This window comes from Agelaius phoeniceus, chromosome 6, assembly GCF_051311805.1.
Source record: "Agelaius phoeniceus isolate bAgePho1 chromosome 6, bAgePho1.hap1, whole genome shotgun sequence".
Taxonomy (NCBI): domain Eukaryota; kingdom Metazoa; phylum Chordata; class Aves; order Passeriformes; family Icteridae; genus Agelaius; species Agelaius phoeniceus.
The window spans coordinates 16,845,061-16,867,914 of NC_135270.1; the positions used below are offsets into that span (position 1 = coordinate 16,845,061).

The 22,854-nt window shown below is 44.7% G+C and overlaps 1 protein-coding gene across 1 annotated transcript in view; it reads right to left on the minus strand.

Moving 5' to 3' along the window:
- Nucleotides 1–837: 837 nt before the first annotated feature.
- The window catches only part of TSPAN32 (tetraspanin 32), a 30,634-nt gene continuing 8,617 nt past the window's right edge, over nucleotides 838–22,854 (minus strand). The window contains exons 4-8 of the mRNA XM_054635098.2: nucleotides 21,272–21,346; nucleotides 8,623–8,724; nucleotides 7,035–7,127; nucleotides 4,869–4,952; nucleotides 838–2,745 (exon numbers count right to left, since the gene is read on the minus strand). Coding sequence (XP_054491073.1) covers nucleotides 2,650–2,745; nucleotides 4,869–4,952; nucleotides 7,035–7,127; nucleotides 8,623–8,724; nucleotides 21,272–21,346 — 450 coding nt within the window. The 3' untranslated portion in view covers nucleotides 838–2,649. The remainder of the gene's footprint in view (nucleotides 2,746–4,868; nucleotides 4,953–7,034; nucleotides 7,128–8,622; nucleotides 8,725–21,271; nucleotides 21,347–22,854) is intronic.

Here is a 22,854-nt window from a genome sequence, read left to right on the forward strand (position 1 = left end):
CACACAACACAAGCTCTGGGAGAAGAGTGTGTCCAGCTGGGCATTGCTCTGTCAGCTCCTTGTTGAAGGTGCTGCTCCTTGCAGGGGAGCTCCAGCAGCCAGTGAAATGGGAATAAAGCTCACGAGATGGCCAGTGGCTGGACACACTCTTCTCTCAGAGCTTGTGTTGTGTGTAGCAGCAGGGGTTCCTACAGGATGTCCTTCAGACATCACTCTGCAATTTTCAGGAGCAGAAAAGCAGATACCTTCATCATATATATGATACTCCTGTCCACAACTCTGCCTTTACATTAAAAGCTGACCTGGGAAGGTGGAGCACCTAAAGATTCAGCAGTCCTGGTGGTGATGCTTTAACAGAGATTCTTTGTACCCATTGATGAGAGTTGAGCAGGTAACCCACACTGATGACATTGGCTCCTCCAATTTGTCCATGATGTTTTTTGATATGGTAGAATATCAGCAGTTAACTAGCCAATGCAGAGCAGTGTGCAAGACCTGACTACCTAATCCTTAAAAAGTGAAACCACAGACATTGCTTCCATATAAATACTCTGGTCACTTAAACATGTCCTTAAGCATTTTTCCTGCTTCTGCTTGCATTACACCCTGAGAGGTGCCAGCCTACTGGCCCATCAGCTGGCTGAGGTTGGTGAGCTGCTCCTTTTCCTCCAAAGGACCAAGGCCATCCTCTCCCTCCAGCACACTGCTAGGACTGGCAAGCACAAGCTTCCTGGGGAGTCTCTCTTCCCAGCACTGAAAGAATTACTGAGTCCCCCCATGGTGTAAACCCCCAATCAATGCAGGCAGCTTCATGCATGGCACAAAAAAGAGGAGGTATCCTTTTGCAAGAAATTCATCTTTATTGAAGCAACCATGAGTCACATGGGCTGCCAGCTGGCCTAAGGAATAACAGTAGCAGTAGCCTGACAGTCGCAGCTGGAGCTCACAAGGGAGATTGTCTCTTTCCAGAGATCAATATAGGTGATGATACATATACATGTCTAAGTGAATACTTCCCCACTAGAAAGTGCATAAGCTGGGAAGTGCATATCATACCCAATTCCCTGCCAGACTGAGGTGTGTTGGTGACTGCCAGAAGGTAGCTTGAATATACACTGGGGCAGTTTGAACTTCATCCTGCTTCCAGTGAAGTCAACAGTGAAGCTCTGCTGGCTCCAAGGGTGTGGAATGAGAAGACAGCCCTCCTTCAGCCCTTCACACCACAACTCTTGTGATGTAAAAAGGACGTGGAGTTGGACATTGTATTGTTTGACCTGGCTGCAGATCAGTCCCATTCTCTTATAGATTTAAACTCCTGTTTGTGTGTGTAATATCAAAGTCCTTTTACCACAAGAGCACAGTGGGTTAGCAAAGCCTGATAAACACAGAGCTGGGGCCAGAAGTTACAGAATCACAGTTTGCCAGGTTGGAAAAGACCTTGGAGATCAAGTTCAACCGATGACCTAACACCACCTTATCAACTAAACTATGCCACTGAGTGCCACGTCCAGGCTTTTTTTAAACACCTCCAGGGATGGTGACTCCACCACCTCCTTGGGCAGCCCATTCCAATGCCCAATCCCTTCTTCTGTGAAGAATTTTTCTTTAATGTCTAGCCTAAACTTCCCCTGGCACAGCTCAAGACTGTGCTCTCTCATCCTGTCACTGGTTGCGTGGGAGAAGAGACCAACCACCACCTGGCTACACCCTCCTTTCAGGCAGTTGTAGAGAGTGATAAGGTCACCCCAAGACTCCTTTTTTCCAGTCTAAATAACCCCAGCTTCCTCAGCCACTCTTCACAGGGTTTGTGTTCCAGAACCCTCACCAGCCTTCTGGCTCTTCTCTGAATGTGTTTGAGTATGTCAACATCCTTCCTAAATTAAGGGGCCCAGAATTAGACACAGGTGTGGCTTAACAAGCCCCTGTGGAATCAGTGTGGCATCAAGATTTAGGAGGCTGACTAAATCCTAAGAATTAAAAAAAAAAAAAGTTGAATTGCATTAGCAAGGAGGAATAACAGAAATACATCCTTCTGTAGGTCAGTTGTTTCAAAACTCATTCACTACTTTCTCACTTTTTGTTCTGATCTCTACCAAAAGTTCTATAAATTTGGCAACACGTGAAAACAGGAAAACTAGCTGACAGTCATTGGATACCTATGTAGCATCCAGCATGATCAGAAAAATGCCTAAAGTTAATCATTGCAAGTTCCACTCTGGGAAAGCACATTTTGCATCAGTGGTGACACACTTCCTGTCATTTATTTACTGATAGTGCAACATTGATCCTGGGCTGCGATCCAAAGCCATCTTCCTAGAAACATTGCATCTTTGGGGGTCACAGGGAACTGCTCAGATGACAGCAAGAGAGAAGTTTGGTTTAATGCTGCGATTTTTGCTGGGCTTTTCTCTCCATTTGGTTGTAAAGAACTCCTTGTGTCCTTCTTGTGGAGCCACAGCCTGTATGTCTCCCATTGAGGGAGTCTGCATCTCTGAGCCCAGTTGTAGTGCAGGAAAGGGAAATGCGTGACACATATCCCATCACCTGATCCCACACAATACCTTCCCGGGGCAATTTGTGGGTGACTTCAGACATCTTCCTGTGCCAAGAGCTGGCTCTGCCTGGTAGGGATGCCCAGGCATCAGGTTTCTACCTCTCCCGCAGGGTGTATTTGCCTTTCCAGTACAGGTTGCTGCTGAAGTGGATGGAGAACCAGAGGAATGAAGTTAGGAACATCCCATAAACCTAAAAGGAAATAAATGAGATAGGCGTACAATTAAGTGTGTAACTGATTAGGATGCTCCATCTGTGCAAATAAGCAATCATAAATATTGCCTGTTGTCACATTTTGCTGAGGAGAGCTGGTTTTCAGTGAAGTGCTGAACACCATTTCTGACATGGAAATTTTTAAAAAAGCAACACATGGTTAAAACATCTAATTGGAGTTAGAATAGCACAGCTCAAACCTGGCCCTAAAAATACCAAGAAATAAAATGAAACCAGGAAATTCAGATTTAATTCCTGCCACAGAACATTCCTCTATGCAAACAAACATACCTCTCATAGCCTTTTTTAAAGAGAAAAACCCACAACACTCATGTCTTGTTTGAAGAAAAACCCCCAACAAAACAAACAAACAGACAAATGCCTAAACCAACCCCAAATAGTTATAAATGCAGAGAACAGTGTACTTCCTCTCTGTTGTGATACTCTGCCTGGTGTATCACACATCAGGATTAACACAGGCAACATACCCAAGGTAAGGCTGCTGTGGGAAGGATAATGAGGGCTTTAACAATGTGCTCTTTCTTCAAATATGCCCTAATGTGCTAATGCCTTTGCTTGCAGCTTGATCTGGGGATGTGTGAGCATTGTTGGCTGAGGGACAGTGACATCAGAGCAGCTACAGCCCTCTTTACGTGCTTCCCTTGCATCCTGCCATCACAATAGCAAACTGCACGGTGAGATTTCCTCTAGCACAGGCTTCAAAGACAGCTGCCTTATCTGGCTACAGCATCAAGCTGTGAAAAAAGTGTATCTGTTATAAAAGTGCTCCCACTTTTATCTGAATATAGCTGCAGTGAAATTCTCCTTATACTGGAGAAAAATTGGAAAGTGACACCAAATATTCACACATGACTTTACATTTACAGCTCCATAGCAATGCCTGATGATTTTCCTAATTTACTGTTATAAAATACAAATTGTTTGTTCCTCTGGGTTTTATTTAGATGGAGAAGAATCTTCTAATTCATAAATGTGCCAAGGTGGACACAGGCATAAAACAATCTCCAAATACAGTTTCAATCAAGAAAGGCCATGCCATCTGGGGAGCAGCATGGAGATATCATAGCAGACCAAACCTGCCCTCATGGTGGAGAAAGGAGTCTCCTTTCACATGCTGTTTTCTGGTATGCATCACCACATGTTCAGAGTCCTTGTGTACAGGTAATTACAGTGATACACCTCTGCCAAGCAGTGGGTGGGCAAACAAGAAGGCTGGTTTTAATTAGTGGCCTGCTCCAGCTCCAAAGGGACCACCCTCATGCAGCCCCAGAGCCCCCTCACCATGGAAAGATATGCTTCTCTTGCAGCATTTAATTTTCTCTTTTGTTCTCCCCCAAATTAACTTCAGAGCCTTTCTACATGAGCCATCATCTGAAGATGATTTCACCCCTCCTCTGCATGTTACTCCTTCAAAGACAGACCCTTGGAGCCCAGACAACACACTCTTCCCCTTTCCTTTGCAGCCTAATTTTTATGAGCCTGGGAGTTCCCCACACATGGCCTGAGATGTTCCTCATCAGATTCATATAGTGGTCATTAATAGGATGAGACCTTCCCTTTCTGCACAGCTCTCCAGGCTCCACTGCTGGTGCTCAGTAGCTTTCAAGACCTTCCAGCTCTGGCTGCACAAGAAACTTCCCAAGTTGATCTAGGAGGCAGCAAGTTTCCTAAAATATGAAGGCTTTACTGCATCTCCATTGCTGCTGGCTTCCTACATAATTCACAAGCCCCCGCGGAGGTGACATGGCCTCTCACTCACAGAAGTCACACAGGCAAGCCTGAGTGGATGAAATGCAACTGCTGCATCCTACTCCCCCCTCCCAGATGCTATGCCTTGTTAGGGCACAAAAACTGTGCAGGAAGCCTCCTCCTGCAGGAAAACCCCTCCATCTAGTATCCTGTCCAGATTCCTGACCCTTTCCCAATTTCCACAGTGGAGTCCACCACTGCTTGTTTCTCTGCTGCTAGCATCCAAAATCACACAAAATTCTAGCTTCTGGGGGCTAATTTAAGATACTTTTTCCTCACTGGATCCTGTCCTGCCTTTCAGGGCCAAAACGTGAAAGGACAGACACTGTTACCGTGAAGCCAATGGCGATGCCCAGGAGTGAGAAGACAAAGTCCATGTGCTTCTTCAGAAAGTCCTGGATCTCTCGCAGGCAGTCCTGGGAAGAGAGAAACAAATACCCCTTGCAGCACAACAGCAGCTTGGTGGGGGGCTTTATCCCCACAACACTTCCACAGCCTCAGAGAGAAAGGAGGCAAGAAAGGGGTGCAGCATTGCACAGCTGGGCAGTTCTCCCTTCTGCTGCTGCAGCTTGGGAAGACAAACATCTGTGGTATCTTTTCTGTTACTACAACACGCCTACGCCTACAATTTTATTGGTGTGATGCATTTTGGACTGTGGAGGATGTGTGCCTAAGTGTGGTCAAGCAAAAGCTTTTTTCTTTTCACCCACTGAAAAATGGAAAGAAGGAAATGGAAAGATAGAAAAGCAGAGCACACCGTGATGCCAAATGCATTCCCCAAGGTTACTGATGAACAGCTCGATTTTGTGAGGTGCTGCAAACATTAATATGCATTAGCCTTAAGCATACCAATGGCCCCACAGAAATCCCCGAGGTGTTAGCCAAGACAGCCATTTCAGAAATGCAAGAGCATGCCCTTGATGAAGGGATTTGCAGAAGGAAGAAAGAGCGTTCAGAGTGAATGTAGTGTGGCCACCAAACTCTGCAGTTTCCTGTGTCACACAAAGCACATCCTCCCACTCACTTCCCTGGCTCCCAAGCGAGGGAAACAGACCACTAAGTGGGAGGAATGAGTCGCCCATACGGTGAACAGCTTTGTTCTGCTCTCCCTTCCTGCTCTTAGAGCCGAGTTCCACCCAGCCCTGGGATGTGGCACTCTGGGAGGCTGTGCTTAGAAACGCTGCCCCAGCGGGCTGACGTGCGCCTGTGCATCACGGGTGCTGCTAGCACTTGACATCTTCACCTGACAACGTGTTTGTATCGCTGCAGCCGCGTGGTTTTGTTTTTCCTAGAAACACCAAATATTGATGCTGGTGGCTTTAGCTACTCTGGTGGAAGAAACATCATTGTGCAATAGATATGCTCAGAGGGTTGTAGCTTCAGTGCACAACAGTTTAATACTGGTGGCTTCTCCAGCAGCCCCAGTGAGATGCTTGAAAGAGCCAGAATGAAGCATACTCGAGGAAGCTGCTGCTGGGTATCATCATCCTGCTTCATGAGCTTCTCATTTTAATACCTATTTAATGCCCTGGAGAAAATGGAATTACATCAAATTCCACATTTGCTGTTAACTGGAACACATTTCAAGTATCAGAAATTAGTGTCATGTGGAAAATCAAACAGGTTTTTTTTGTGCTCTGATACATGCTTGTGATATCTCACACTCTCTGCAAGCACAGGAGATGAGCAGGAAGCTCAAGGGAAGTGACAGGCTGCAAACACGAGCATTTTGAAAGCTTTCTAGAGCAGTGAAGGAGACTGCACCTGTGGGTCTGAGACCTGCTGATCCACCAGGGCTCTTCCTCCTGATTCACACAATCATAGAATGATTTGGGTTGGAAGGGACCTTAAAGATCCCATGAAGTTCCAACGCCCCAGCCATGGGCAGGGACACCTTTCCCTAGACCAGGTTGCTCAGAGCTCCATCCCACCTGGTGTTAAACACTGTCAGGGATGGGGAATTCCTAAATTCTCTGGGCAATTTGTGCCAGTACCTCACCACTCTCACAGTATATAATTTTTCCTAATATTTAATCTAAAACTACTGTAAGTTTCAAGACATTCCCCCTTGTCCTGTCATTACATCCCCCTGCAAAAAGTCCCTCTCCATCTTTCTTGCATCTTTCTCCTTTTCTAGAAGGACACAAGTAGGTCACCTCCATGCCATCTCTTTTCCAGGCTGAACAAAATCAATCTTTTCAGCCATTCCTCACAGGAGAGATGCACCATCCCTCTGATCATATTGGTGGCCTCCTCTGGACTTGCTCCACCAGGTCAATGTCCTTCCTGTGCTGGACCCCAGAGCTGAATGCATTACTCCCATACTGTGTCCAGTGTTATCAAAACAACAAAACCCCAACAAAACAAATCCCAACCTGTTTCAACCCTAAACTATCAAAAAGTACAATTCTCATTAACACTTTAGCACCAGTGAGGTTTTGATAGCTAGGAAGTAGAGGCACAACCCCACTATGGTGTGGGAGAATCCTTTCCCTTACCTGTCCTTCATTGTGCACTTGGTTGGGTGGGCATGTCGTGTTCTCAACATCGGTTGTGTCCCCAAAAGGAGAGTGCTTCCCACAGCAAAGGAACTGCAAGAGAGGGAGAAGTTTGCCAGGGCTCTCCCCTTGCTACCAGCTGCTGCAGCAGGAGGTGCTGGCAACGGGCCCCTGCTGCCCCAGGCAGGGCTACCCAACCAGGGTGGCAAGGAGCACAGCCCATAGGAATCAACAATTGCAGCAATGCAGGCTAAATTCAGGGGAGGTGGATGGATCTGATTGAGATCTGTGGATGGCCTCCAACTTGCTCATGCTCTCCCAGGACTCCTGCCTGGGAGTGGGGCCGAGCCCTTCCTCTGTGGTCATATTAATGCCCAGTGGCTGCTCCAGAAAGCCCAGGGATGCACAGACTCACGTTTCCAGTGATTGTTATGGGCCGAGGGGATCCCCAGCAACACCCTCTGGGGAGCTGGTTTCCTATAGCTGTGGTGCACTGGACAGTTTAGAGCTCTGACAGAAGGAAAAAAAAAAAACAGGAGTAGAAAAACTGCTTCTCCATCAATTCAAGTGGCAACTAAAATAAGCAACTGGTGAAGCCAGGCATTGTGCCTGGTTCTCCTTGTCAAATGGGACCCTGGGAGTGCTGCTCCACAACCCTGAGAGCAAGCACTCCCATGCCTGGGCACGGCTCTGAGGGCCACCACCACCACTGCAAAAAGGAACATTTGACCTCTTCTGTGTTTTGAGAAGCACAGATAGAAACAGCTTGGAAAAGTACTTGTTATGATGATTTAAGAAAACACAGAAGGGTACAGGGAGTTGTGTAGGAGGTGTCTGAAAACAGCTGAGCAGGGCTGACCTCCCCATCCAGCCTTGTGTGTGCCATGAACTCACTCCCCAAACAAGCCCTGCTGTGCGAGGGAATGGCATCTCCTTTACTCAGCAGGGACTTGGGAGTTTCTCACTGTGGGGGACATCCTCACTCATCTCCTGTGGCTTTGGGGGCAAGTGACCTCCCTGTGCTCTGGGTAACCACCCTTGCCTACCTGCTGAGCTACAGAGACCAACAGCATCCTGGGTAGTGGTTTTTGGGAGCCTGATAGCAGTCTCCAGTTCTGTAAGAGGCTGTGTAGCCTCCAGTTCTCCTCAGACACAAACTTGAGGATAAACAGGAATAACCATGTGCAAATACTACTGCTGGACTAAGTGGAATTCCTGCCCCTTCCTCTCTACTTGACCCAGTGCATATCCACACTCTTTTACCACAGATAGGGAGCAAGTCACAGTGGCTGCTGAGACAGAGAATACTATGGCAGCTGCAGGGCAGAAGCTTTGTAGATCTTGCACCACAGTGATGCTCAAAGAGGTGACCTTTTGTTCCTGTTGGTAATCTGGTTGGTCAGATCTGAGAAAGGAAGAATAAGAAGGGAGGAGCAGACTCCACAGCAGGCTGGAGGACTCGGTTCTTGAGGAAAAATGGGATTGCAGCATTCACGAGACAGAGCACAGGTGTCAGCCCCAGCCTGCCAAAACCCTCAGGAAGATACCCCAGGGCAAGGTTTTCTCCTGCAGATAAAAGACAACTTACTGCTTCATGGATGGCAGTCAGTTCATGTCTCCTGAAGCTGGAGGTGTTCCTCCTCACCTCCTCATACACAAAATCATACACATCCATCATGCTGTCTTCCACCTGCAATGAAAGCAGAGGTCTGTAGGTACAAAACACTGACCACAGTCATCTCTGGGTGGAATTGTGCTCTTCTTGATTTCCACAGAAGCTCTCGCAAGTATAGCAATACAGGCAGTGCAATTACTAAAATGACCCCAGGCAGCAGCAGGAGCAGGTGTGTGACCCACCAGGCACTAAGGAGCTGGGGTCTCACCAGCTGATGGCTGGAGCTTTTGGCCAGTTTTGGATTTTGTGTCAGAGAAGAACTTGGGTGCCTGCAACCAGTGTGCCTCTGAGTCGCTCTGCCAGCCAGGGCTGACGCCATCTGCCCATCCTGAAGGTGGTACTGTGAGGACAGGCACACATGACCATGAGATGCTAGAAAACAAAAAGTGAGAGGACCTCAGAGGGTTGGTGTTACCTAAGTGGCAGAGCCATCTCTCTGAACAGAGTAAAAAAAATAATGGGAATGATTCAGTGGTGAGTCAGACCCTAAATATTTACCAAATGTGTGAGAACTTGAAGCTTGACAGATCCCAGCCAACTCCCATTCGGGTGTCAGAGAAAAAAAATATGACAGTTGTCCTCAGTGCCTGGAGTCAAAATCTTATTTTTTCCTTTCATTTTCCCTTGCTTCCTCAGCAGCACCGGTCGAGTGCCCTGCAGTTAGTGCTTGTCTTTCAGGAGGGAAAAAATCAATGGGAGAGACAGGCAGAGTGGGTGGCCACACAGGGAAATCTCTGGGAACAGAGCCATCTCTCAGAGAGGCTTTGCAGCTCAGCCTAAGGGTTCACACTTGGAAATTCCTCTAAGGAATAAAACCCCAGCACTCTCTGCTCAGGGGTGAAACCAGGATCATTCAAGGTGGTTGCATCTATTACTGCAAGGTTGCTTTGTCCTGCCCAGCTGTCCAAAACACAAGCAACAACAGAGGGTGATAACCAGGGAGGTGGGGGGGTTGAGAAGATTATTTGTATCCAGATTGGCTCTGTGCCTCCAGGAACAGAGTTTGAAGGCACACATCAAAAGATTTTCCACAGCTATCAACATGGCATAAGAGTGACCAGTGACAGAGCTCAGATATTATGGGCCAAGAAAAAATACTCCACAGCAAAATGTGTGACACTGAGCTGTTCCACACTAGTGAGGAAGAAGGATGCTCCTTTTGTCCCCCTGGGGTATCAGAGTGCATAAAGTGAGCTGGGTGCAACAGTAAGACCAGATTTCTAAACGACTTCTGCACCAACCTTCCCCACAGCAAACCTTATAACCCAATAATGAAGAAAATATCCAAGCTTTTCTAACTTCTTGTGGGCCATGAAATAGCTTTCCAGAAGCAGCAATTAAATAAATGGATTCAATAAAAAGAACGTCCATTTCCACTGAAGAATTGGATTAAGAATAATGAAAAAAAGAATAATATTTGAGCTCCTCTTGTGGAGAAAAGAGCAACAGAGCAGCAGGTTTCTTAATGTAAGCGATTATTACCTTTTAAATATCCTGATCCCAGTCTAAGATGTAGGAATAAAAACTGTTTTGTGCTATGACAACATACATATGTGTTTTGGTAAGGGAACCAGTGCTGCATGCACAATATTTGTCTTTTCATATTTACCATGAGGATCAGGATGCTGAGCTTTTGTCCAAAAGGCCTAAATTTGGGTGACTTTAAAAGAAAAAAATGAAAGGGTTCAAGCAAGCAGCTATGTTCAAGGAAGGGTTCAAGGGGTGAAAGCAATCCAGAAGTTTAACTACTTTCTAAAGGTCTCTTGAAATCTGGGCCAAGGAATACTGGGAGAGGTAGCTGTCTGAAGGATAAGAGTGGATAGGAAAGATCTGAAGGAACAAAATGCCTGTAACAAAACAGTGGCTCAAAATTATTTCAGCTGTTGGAAACAATAATTGAAAAAACCACAAGCAGTTATAATTTCACAGCCAGCTCAGCTACAGTGATGGAAATGATAACAGTAATCTCCAGGTACATAATGACTACCAAAGACTTCAACTGCACCATTTCTGAGCTTGCTTCTGAGCTGACTTCTGTTACCTACTGATTTTTTCATTCTCATTTCATCAAGCAGCCTCCAAGAGCTGAAAACACAAGTCATTAAATGGAAAATGTTTAATAGCAATAATTTCCTTTTAGAATGTGTGTCTGGGCAAGCCTTAGAGTACAATTTGCTGATTAGTCATTCTCAGCATTTCTATCTTGCAATTATATCTAGCATTTATATCCAGACATTATCTGAATAGGCTATTCAGATCCTAGTAAGGGAATATCAAACTCTAAATCCATTTTTTAAAGAGTGAATAGCTTGTAGTTCCACCACATCCTCTTTCTGATTTTTGCTAGGATCATTTGATTTTGGAGGGAAAAACTGCTGTTTTCATACAACATAATGGTCTGTTTTCAAAGACTACTGCAGACAGCTTTCTCATTTAAATACTTCAGAGGTAGGTAGATGGTAAAAAATCTCAGTATTTATCACTGGCTATTTCCTTCTGTGCAGAAGACTGTGCCACAGAGCATACAAGAGGTCTGGTTTAATAAGAGAAGACATAAGAGAGCAAAACACCACGCTTAGCTGCCTGGGATGGGATTATGTTTATACTCAGAGCTGCAACCAAGCTCTGAAGCATGGGTCATGCACGGCAGCATCTATCCAGCCCAAAACATTGTGCTTACTCATGTGTGCCTGATGATGTAAAAATTAAAGCCCGAAAGCATGAGACAGTCACCTGGTGGTTTCATGACTTATTTGCAGCATTGCTACATCCAGCAGAAGTTCATCCCTGTATTTTCCATTGATCCAGCTCCTAGCACAGTGAAGAGCTAGACTGCAGCACTGCCTTGTAGTCAATTGCCATCCTCAACAGATTCCCACACTCCCCTGATGGGCAACTTTGAGTCCATTGCCTCAAGACAATTTTCTCTTTCTGTACCTTACACTGGTTGTTGGGGGAAGAAAACATTAAAAATACTCAGGGTGCTTTCGCTCACGTTTAAGCGAAACGAAAGCGAAAGGATGACTGTTGAGTTTGAGGGCTTACACTGCTGCTGTTAATAATGTCCTTTAAGATAAAGAGCTGTGTCCCATCACTTAAACAGTACTTAGCATGCAATGGGCAGATATAGCTGGAGAAGAGAAAGTCCATCTGTTTTTCAAAAGGTCTTTCACTCCTCCCACATATAAGCATCATAATAGTCAAGTGGATTTTCCTGTTCCTAGTGACATGCTATGATCCTCTGCTGGAAGAGTTCTGCTGGACAAAGCTCTCCCTTGGAGGGAGACTGAGCCTGCAGTGCTCATCAGTAAGAAACACCATGAGCTGAAGGTAAAGCATCAGCTGGGCTTTGGCTAAGAAAAATCTCCAGCTTGAGTGATATGGAGGTCACACCTCAAAGTAATTCTTTTCCTGGAAGAAGCTGGGTGAAATGTTCCAGCTCTAAATCAGGTAAATAATTGCTGCCTCCCACTTCTGTCTGCATTCCTTAATGAAATATTCATTTAGGAATGATATTGATGGGTTGCTGGATACAACAAATGGAAAATCACCACTGAAATGAATGCAGCTGACTCCAACTGACTCAGTAAGTACCATTTTTCACCTTAAGTAAAAGAAAAAAGGAATTTTGAGATTATTTATCATCCTCTAAATCCTTTATCTCCCAAGAAGCAGAATGTATGACTGCAGGAAGACATGTACTCTAAGCAATTGGAGTTCTTGCCTTTGGCTATTAAAACTAAAGCAAATTTCCACCTTGCCTCTTTCAAGAGGAAAACTGACATTTTTGACTTCAGTTATCAGGATAAGTTTTACCTGTAACTGGATTTGGGACAGAAAGATGACACAAGGTCTGCCTTCAGTTCCTGATGCCTTTGCAAGCCAAAGATGCCAATGAATCCCAATCCTGCTGCCAGTGAATGCCTGTGTCTAGGCAACCTGGAAGTGTCACTTAGGTGGAAACTAATGTAGACTTGCACCAAGAACAATGGTCTGAGTCTTAGTGAACCACCTTTGCAACTGCTGTTGGGTAAAAATCCCTCTGCAAACCTCAAGGCGAACACAGTGAAAGGAGATATCAGGATTGTCTCAAAGACTAAGCCACCTTCCTCCTTTCCAATAAACAGGAACACTTGGCATGGCAGAGGAGAAAGACAAGCATGGGAAGCAGGAGGAAGATCCTCCACTCCTATGGGTCTTTGTGCCTTTGAGGAATCAAACTGCACAGATGCAGTGCAGGCTCAGAAGAAACTGCAATCTCAGCACTTTGTGTTCTTTCAGCGTCACCACAGAGGATGCACTCAGCAGCCTCACTCAGAAATGTCCCTCTAGAGGTGGCTACTGCAGACTCCCAAGCTCAGCTATGAACCGCAAGCTAGACAATTAAGAAGTGAAACTGTAATAAAGTAGCAAACTCAGTCAAAACTCTTCCTTGTTCCAAGAAGAAAAACACTTCTGCATTTTGCTGTCTCTGTCTTCCCTTTCCTCCCCAGCGTGCAGAAATGCATGCATTCACAGCATGCCAGAAACAGGGGTGGGGCAGTTGCAACAGCTTGGGTTTGGGCAAAGCAATGACGCAACTGCAGTGAAATAGGGGAGAAAAAGCCACTCTGGGGGCATTAGCCAGGCTGCAGAGCAACTCCCACCACATGGATCAAACACACAGTAAGATGAGCTTGCCCCATTCATGCTCAACCAAGCCCCATCTAACACAGTCATTGCAGCTTGCTGTATGTTCTTATTTCCTTCGCTGCCCGTCAGCTTCTCTCCATTAGAGCATTCCTCTAACCAGTCATTCCCAGATGCAGAAATCCAGCCAGTGCTGCAAATTAGAGCAGCCTTTTGGGTCTCCCGTGGAAAATGGCACAAGATAAGAAGGTGCTGCTCCCACTCTGACTGACAGTGGTCACTGGAGACCACAGATGCCACAAGCCACATGAGGCTTTTAGCCACTTTTTCCGCCTCCAGATCAGATTTTGTATCTATCTATACATACATACATTAAAAAAACCCCAAACCAAACCATATGGGCTTCCCTCTACTTTCTGCTGTATACACAGAAGGAGACAGACCAAAAACTGTTGTGGAACAAAAATTTCAGAAAAAGAAAAAAACTCTTTCTCTCTAGCCTCAGCACTTCCATCCTGTTCTTGCACAAAACACTTAAAACATGAGAAAGTGCTGAGTTGTGACACTGCTCACCTCCTCATTTCCTATCTCCATATCCCCAAAAGAAGAGCAGATTCTAGCTGTGTGGGTGCTATACATCCCTCTTGGCCCATGGGGAGGGGGACATCACAGCCTCATGCTCAGCCAAGCCATAAAATCCAGAGGCCACCTTTGTGCTACTCAGATGCAGCATTGCTGTGTCTGTGACAGAATACCAGATGCCTTATAGGGAAGTGCAGAAAACACAGGCAGGCAATCAATCAATATCAACAAGGATTTTTTTCCCTAAATCCTCCTAATCTGTGGCTGCAAAGCTGTGAATGTCACAAGTACATCAAGGTCCTCTTGGAATTTTTTTGGATTAGCTTTTTTTTTGGATTAGCTTTTTTATGTTTGCTCTTTGTTTTGTTTTTTTTTGTAAAAAAATTAAAAATTAAATTTTCAGTCCATTTTATAACAGAACTGCAAAGCCAACAAGCTGCCAAGGGCCCACAATGACAATGTTCCTGTCTTTCAAAACACACAACCCATCAATTTGTGAACACCCCCTCCCCAAAACTGTGGTCAAATTATCTCAGCCATCCCTGAGCCTCCACCTGCAGCACTTGAAACCAGTGCCAGGCAAGACTTGCTTCCCAACATAAAGCACTGAACAACACTGAAAACAAACAGTTTTAGCTTATAAGCCAGTGGTATCAGCAATAGAGCCAGTCCCAGGGCAGCCCTGTCACCTCTGAGGGGGTGGTGGCTGTCCTGCTGTGGTCAGCATCCTTCAGGTGCATGAAGGTTGGATGTGCTGCAGTGATGCTGATGTGCTGCTACACTGTCTGAGTGGCCTCAGGTGCCACGGCTGGTGCTGCTGGAGACTGGAGCTGCAGCTCCAGCTCTGCCACAGAAAGCGGCAGAAACGGGGCCGCGTGGGTTCAGCTCCAGGGCAGCCATAAATTATAGAACCCGTGAGTGCAAATGCCTGTGTGGAGCTCAGACAAAGGAGAGCAGTGTCTCGCTGGGGGGAGTGGGCTGTCACTGGCTGGTGAGAACATAAACACTGGGAAAGAGGCACAGTATTTAAAAACGTTAAGGAAGAGGGAGGGGTTTCCCCCCATTTTTGTTTTTTCCCATGGAGTTCAGAGACTGAGAAAAGCTCAATGGTTTAAAGTGATTGTGCCTCCTAGATTAAGAGCAAGAGCAAAGAGCATGTCAGATAGTTCACAGTTTTCACAGCCAACATCAGTGACTTTTGTAAATGCTCTTGGAAGACCCCTGTGAGAAGCTACAATCCTGATCCAGCCTTCCTGAATCAAAGCCCAAAAAAAGGAACCTACCTGTATGCTTCAGGTCTGGTTTCAGAAAACAACTGAGCACACCTTCAGCTTCTATTTAAATCCCATTAATATCTCTAGTATTTCAGCCCACATTTAATCATTTAAGTCCCTGCAAGACTTTGCCCCAACACACAGACCAGAGGCAGCAGTTGCAGACATACACACACCCTAGGAAATCCACAGAGGAAGGACCTCAAGAGTCCCACTTAAGAAATTAACAGGGAAGTGATGGGCTGTTCCTTACTTACCTGCAGAAAAAAGATGCATATGCTGGTTTTATGAATAGTAAGAGATGATTTCCCTCCTGGAGACCCAGGCAATGCTGCCTCTGGCTTTGCAAAGGTGCTGCGTGGAATGGAGACCCACAGGCAGAAGACCAGTGCTGGTTCCATAGGCAGAGGAAGGAGGAGGGAAGCTGCTTTGTTTAAGAAGACTCAGGTGTGGCAATGTTTGTTATTTAACAGCTGCAGCTGTTAATTCCAGCTGTGTACTCCGGGCTTTCTAACAGGTTAGAAAATCACCATCTCAAAAGGTACCACCTGGCTTGCTAGCAAAGCATGGAAGACTCCATTTACACTTCCTAGCATGAGGAGGGGAGAGCAGACAATTTCCTCTGAAGGAAGCAGAGCAAGGCTGCAGGAAAATCACGATGTAGACAAATGGCTTGTATTAATTCCCTGCCCATAAAAAGCTAAATCCTTGCATTTATTCTTGAAGTACTAGTAGTGCAGCACAGAGAAGCTAATGCCTTTCCACTCATGTGGAGCCAAAAGCCACAGGTGAAACTCGTTTTGAAATCACCCAGCAACCTGAGAAACCACTTGATAATTAAGAGATTACCATATCATTGCAGCTAGTGCAAATTCAAACAACATCTTCAGTCAGAGGACATGGGGAATCAGGCCTTTACAGAACTATGGACAACTATTTGCACCAGTTTCAAATTCCTGAGTTGGGAAATTGTAATTTAATCCATTTTAAGCTTTTACCTGTGAATAAATCTCTGTAATTAAAATGCTCATTTTGTTGCAAAACTCCTGTTATGACGCAGCAATTTTAGCGTCACTGACCCACCCTACCATCCTGGCTTATGGAGCCAGGACCACAGGGTTCCTAGAAGCTGCTCAGAGAAAGGGAACAGCAGAAGTTGATGTGGAATAGAAACTCCTCTGGCCTCTTTCACAGCAGGGCCCAGAACATAACCCAAAACCTCAGGCTCAGCAAGGCCAAGTACCAGGTCCTGCACTTTGGTCAAATGAGGTCAACAACCTCATGCAGCACTACAGGCTTAGATAGCAGTGCCTGGAAAGGGGCCCAGTGGAAAAAGACCTGGGGGTGCTGGGTAAAAGCTGACAATGAGCCAGCGTGTGTCCAGGTGGCCAAGAAGGCCTAGGGCATCCCGGCCTGTATCAAAAATAGTGTGGCCAGCAGGGCTAGGGCACTGATTGTCCCTCTGTACTGGGTACTGCTGGGGCCACACCTGGATGGCTGTGCCCAGTGCTGGGCCACTCAGTACAAGAAAGACATTGAAGTACTGGAGCATGTCCAGAGAGGGAAAATGGAGCTGGTGAAGGGTCTGCACAGGAAATCCAGTGAGAGTGAGCTGGGGGTAGTTTAGCCTGGAGAAAAGGAGGCTCAGGGGAGACCTTATTGGTGTCTGCAACTACCTAAAAGGAGCTTGTAGCATGGTGGGGGTTCATCTCATCTCTTAGGCAACAAGTGATAGCATAAGAGCCCCAAGCTGTTCCAGGATGGACATCAGGAAGAATTTCTTCACTGAAGGGGTGGTCAGGCATTGGAATGGGCTCCCCAGGGTGGTGGTGGAGTCACCATCCCTGGAAGTGTTCAAGAAATAACTGGACATGGCACTAAGTGCTCTGGTCTAGTTGACAGTCAAAGGTTGGACTCGATGATCCTAAAAGTCTTTTCCAACCTTAATGATTCTCGTTTTGTGTTGGTTAGTAAGGGTACAAAATCTTATCTATGGCAGTTGCAAGTACAGCTTTGCTCCAGTCTCTGCAGACAGGTTTCTAAAGCAGCAGTTAGTGGGTGAGGGGAGAAAGGAAGCTGGGGAGCAGGAGAAGGAAGCAGCAGCCCTCCCCACCAGCTGTGCTAGATGTGGCATGTCTCTCCTACATCCCTCTCCACATTCCACATCCCTGCTCTTTTTGGCCATGCTGTGAATGACAGAGGGACCTCTCTTAAACAGGCAGCAGTTTGTGGCAAAGGAACTGCCATAAAAATAACTTTGGAAAACAAGACTCAGCTCTTCGGCTTCAGGAAGCAGGAGTTCCTAATGTGGCTGAAAACCATTTGAAAACATCATGATTTCTGTGGTTACCACAGCAGTTCCAGCAAAGATCTTGTGTAGAGGTCATCCCATCCCCTCTGCCCTCCCATGCACGTCAGTCTCTCGTTCACTTTGATTGTACCACTGTCCTTCCTCAGAAAGGTTTGCAACACTTCCCTACCAAGACCACATCTCCCACTGAGAGAAGGAACAATTGGGATGCAACCTTTTACGATAAAGCATGATAAATCTAAGGTTCATGACTGCTGCATGTCTGGCATACATCACAAGAAAACAGACTATGGTGACATCGAGTCCATCTGGAATGCGGATAACTTAAAATTAAAACATTCAACATCTGTCGGAAAGAATTCATCCAGAAGCTACAGAAAGTCATGAAAGCAGAAAAGAATGGGAAATGAGAAGATTAATTTTGTTTACAGTGCCCAGGTCTGAGAATATCAAATATTTACAAATAACTCTTCCTTTCTCCCCGCCCAGCTTCTCTGTAGAGAAATACTGTTAAAAAGGCCCTAAAAGAGCCACACAGGCAAAAAGGGCATCTTGTTTTCATCATATTCAAACTACATTTTTACCTACTGTCTCTTGATAATAACCATGAAAACAATTTTTCAACTGAGTATTGGGGTTCACTGTTTCAGGTGATTTTGTGTGAGAGGGTTCTGCTTTATGAAGGAAATGTAGGGATTTTTTTAATTTTTTTTTTTTTTTTTTTTTTTTTTTTTACCAGCAGGAGTAAACCACTGAAGCATCTGCCATGGATCAGAGCAGGGGAGACCTCCCATCCCTAGCTTGCAAAGGGAGGGGAGGACTCTGTTTTCAGTGCTGCTTGTGTTTGGAACCTTGCCAGCAGGGAGGGAGAGGACAGGAACTACTGACACCAGCTCCCAGCTGGCATTTCCAGAATGAACAGCCTAATTTTCTGTCTGGCATTCCACTGGAAATTTTCATGAGAAAAACTGAAATTTTTGTTCTAGCCATGAACGTGGAGCAGTACCTCTTGGTGCTCTTAGTGATTCAGGCATGTGTAATGGCCATATTCATCCATATTCAGTTTTACATCCTCAGTTCCATTCCTTTCTTGATAGTTGTGTACATCCCATCAGGCTTACAAGACACCCACCCACTTGGCTGAGTTTGATTCCCTTCCCCCCCAAGATTGCCACAATTAACTATTTTTGAGAGTACTGACATGCAGTAGGCAGCAGAGGACACCTGCTTGAATTTGGTTCTTTCTTTTGAGAAAGACATTCAAACAACCAGCTCTATAATGAGACTTCAGAAGTCTTATCCCTACTTCATTAAATTTTCTGTATCACTGTGGTCCTGTCCTGGAGGGGCAGACATATCTGCATTTCTTTCAGTCACCTGTATTTTTCTCTCACACCTGCATTTCTCTCTCTAGTGAGACAGGTTACTTTTCAGTCGAAACTAAATTTCCACACGTTCTGTAAGTGACACTTCTAATTAAATCTTTCTCATTTATATTCCTTGCTTTTCCTTGGATTTTAGGAAGCAGAGAAACACAAGATGGTATCTAAGGGTATTTTTTCTGTTGTCAGAAACACTGCTGGTTTTCTTTGCCCAGAAAGTCAACCTTTTACAAAACCCCCTAATTTTGCCTAGTGGAAGTTGTTTTGCTTACAGAAACCCAACCAATTACCAAAGCTAACCATAACCATGGCTGCTTTTGTGGGCAGGGCACTCAGAGCAAAAAAAACCCCATGAAAATAATTTGAAGTAAAACCAGATGTACTGATTAAGAGATATACAACGCAATATACGCCTTAAAATATTTTCAGCAAAATATTTTTGGCATGGCACATCCCTGTATTACATAACCCAACATACAACCTTTTTCTTGCAGTCATTTTATGCCCTACACCATGTATGTGGATTAACAACAAAACAAAACAGTCTATTTAGAAAACCCAATTTCACAATGCCAACCAGACAGTTTCTGGTGCCATTTCTCCTTTACTGACACAGCCTGTGCTTCAATCTACAATTTAATGTCTGCAAAAGAAGAAGGAAAGTGTGCTCCCTTCTGTGTTGGTCATGAAAACCAAATTATTTCCATATTAAACTGTTATTGGGAATGTAATAAATGTTGATAGTTTTGCTTGAAACAATAAGGAAAAAAAAAAAAGAGGCTGTGGAAAGACATATTTTCATGGATGCCTCAGCTCTGATTGATTCCACTTCAGCCAGTTAAGCGTACAGATAAAAGATGCTGTTGTCCCATCAGGACTCACTCTAATGTTTCCAAAGCAATTGGACAAATTCACAGAGGAAAAACCCAGGGAGAACATTAAAGGAAAAGACACCAGCAGTTGCCACCAGCAGACACCTGGGCCACAAGCTGTTGGCATCTGAAAAAGCATTGCTTTGTGCTTGCTGGGTTTTTATGCTGCTGCCTTGGCTAACAGCAGGTCAGCCAAAAATCTCCTTTGCCAACAGCTCCTACCTTGGCCAACAACTTTAGCCTGGTCCAGTGTAGACACCTGCATATTTCAAAGGATTTTCAACTACTTTGGGCACTGGCCAGCTCTGGGAAAACTTTCTAGAGAAGCAGGACCTTATCCCTCTCCTTAACCTTGACTTCTACTTTCAGAAAGACTGGGATTTAATTTATGCACAGGACACTGAACCATTGCAGGGCAGGGCTCCTTGTGCCTGCAAAACCAATTGCCACAGTCCTAGTGTGAACTGAGTTTCTGGGATTTTGATGGAGTTGTGCTCCTCCATCACAGAAGGAAATCTCAAGGCCAGCCTTCTGACACTTCAGATTGGTCTTTGATCACCCCCAGTACATGTAACCAAAAAGATGAGCTGGCAGCATCAATCCCTAATTCACTGGGATGATGTTTCACGTTACATCCTCATTGGTGCCCAGAACATTACAGGTTATGGCATGTGCCCAGGGCTGGGGAAGAGCAAAATAGAGACAAGGACTGAGCCACTGCATGAAACACCTATCAAAGCCCCAAGCACTTCTCTGAATTATTTAGGTATTTGCCAAAAATACCAGTGTTCTGCTTTCAAAAGATTTTTTTACACTCCCAAGTATCTTAAATTTTTTTTGAGTGCAGGGATGCAAAAGGAGGAATAAAGACCAACTTACCCAGCATCTTGCATCTCCCACATCACCCATCTGCCCCAGCACCAGCAAGCTCTGGGGTAAAACTTCAAACCCCAACTTTCTTCCAAATTCAGCTTCCTATAATCTTCTCTTTCTGGTCCAGCATCATAGTGACCCAAAATTCCATTTTTCACTCTTGTGTTTTTCATGTACCACTGCTGCATGTTAATAAACACATCTCCTGGGTGCTTCTCCTGGACACTGCCTTCAAATAGAGGCTCCCAATTGATGTTAGCAGGAATTAGAACCAGCTGGAAATTACTTTTCAAAAGTCAAGCATCTCATTTAAAACAAAACAAAACAAAACAAAGCAAACATCTGCTTAAAAAAATCCCAAAGCTAAGGAGGCTTGCATTTTGTTTTGTTTTCAGCACAAAGCATTTGCCCTGCATGAGATTTTCCATGGGCTTCTCCCTTCAGATGATCCCATTGAAGAGGCATCTGATAAAGGTGACCCTGTTCTTCCAAAGGATGGATGCAACAGAGCATGGATCTGATAGACCTCAATATGGATGGTTTAATTAACACCAGATGTCCCTTTTATGGGTGGAATAGTTGCTATGAAAAAAATCTCTGACGAGATGCTGGTGGTATTTCCTAGCAGACAACACTTACCTCCGTGCTGTGTGTGTATCTCCAGCAGGCAGCTGGGATCAATCCACAAAAGGCCAGAGCAAAACAGAAAAATCCCTAAGGATAAAGAGGAAAAATACCAACATTCAGCCTGGGGAGAAAAATACCCATTTGCAAACACAATCAGGACATATTTAATATGCTTGTTTGAGCAAGTTTCATTAAAGTTTAAATATCACCTTCTTTTAATATCCCTCATAACGTCAGTTACTTAAAAGAAATTAGATGGACAATAATGTGGTTCTCCATCAAGAGCCCTCTAATTACACTGTGGCCAATTGAAGAGTTTGACCAAAAAACCAGGCAGCTTCCAGCAGAGCAGTTAATCTATTGTGCCCAAATTCCTCTTGGACAAAGAAAAGGACATATAAAACATTATATTTACAGTATGCTTCCCTTCGCTGCAGGACTGTGCTCCATAATCATGGGATTCAATCCCCTGCATTTAAAACTTGGCTGTTGGCTTCAAAGAGGGGAAAACCCACACAAATAGTTCATAAAGAAGGAAATAACTGGGATAGAGGTAAAAATCAATCTGCTCTGGAAGAAGAGCTGGACTTTTTCTGTGAGCAAGGTGGCAGCTGCACAGCCGAGCTGCTTTCCTTAGATCAGCACCATCCTAGCTAGACAACAGGATGATAGAAATATAATCAAGGCCAGAAACTGCCCCTGAAGTGTCTAAACAATAACAGCAACGATGTAGGCCATGACTTGACTTTTGTCTTCTTCCTTAGGCTTGCAAAGCTGGAAGTTACATGCTTTGTGTTTTTATTTGAACAAATCTGGACCAAAAACCCCACGCCCTGATATAAAAAGCACTCGCCTGCTGTGATAGCTGGACCAAATGATCTTGTTCACATTTAAAAGAAAAAAAGGAAGGGAAAAGTGCCTGTAAAGTGTTTGAAGGCTAAATAGGCTGATCCAATATGAATCCACAGCTTAGTCTCGGAATGACAAAAGGTGATGAATAAGCATTGGTTGAAAATTAATGCCCTTATAAGTTTTTCCATTAAACTGTGCCTCTTTCAACACAACATTATGTGGGAAACTTACCCAGCTGACTGCATCTTATTTTGATTTCTAATTTTTTTCTATTACTGTTTTCATTGTATGATATAGTTGAAATAACTTGGAAATGTTTAAATCTTTAATGAAATTTAACCAAATTCAAGCTTAAGAGAGGAAGAAGAATATTGCTTCTACCAGTTCTGCTTCACAAAAAAAAATGCTTTAAAGATATAGTTAAAAAAAAAACAAGCTCCAAACTCATGCATAAGCAGCAAGAAAGGAAAATGTGTTACTTCAAATCCTGGAAATGAAAGTGAATGTGCCAGTAAAATCCTTTTGCTGGCTCTTGTCCATCTGCTCTGTTTCTCTGCTCTGCCTGGGGACTTTGCTCCTGGAACAAGACTGCCACTGGTATTCACCGCTTTTTTTGGGGCCGCCTTGTTGCAGGCTCTGCATCAGACACTGGGGAAAACCCTGGTACAGCTCTTATGAAAAATCTTAAATTATGTATGTCCAGTCTCCCTTTCATTTATTTTTTGGCAGCTGCCTGGCCATAT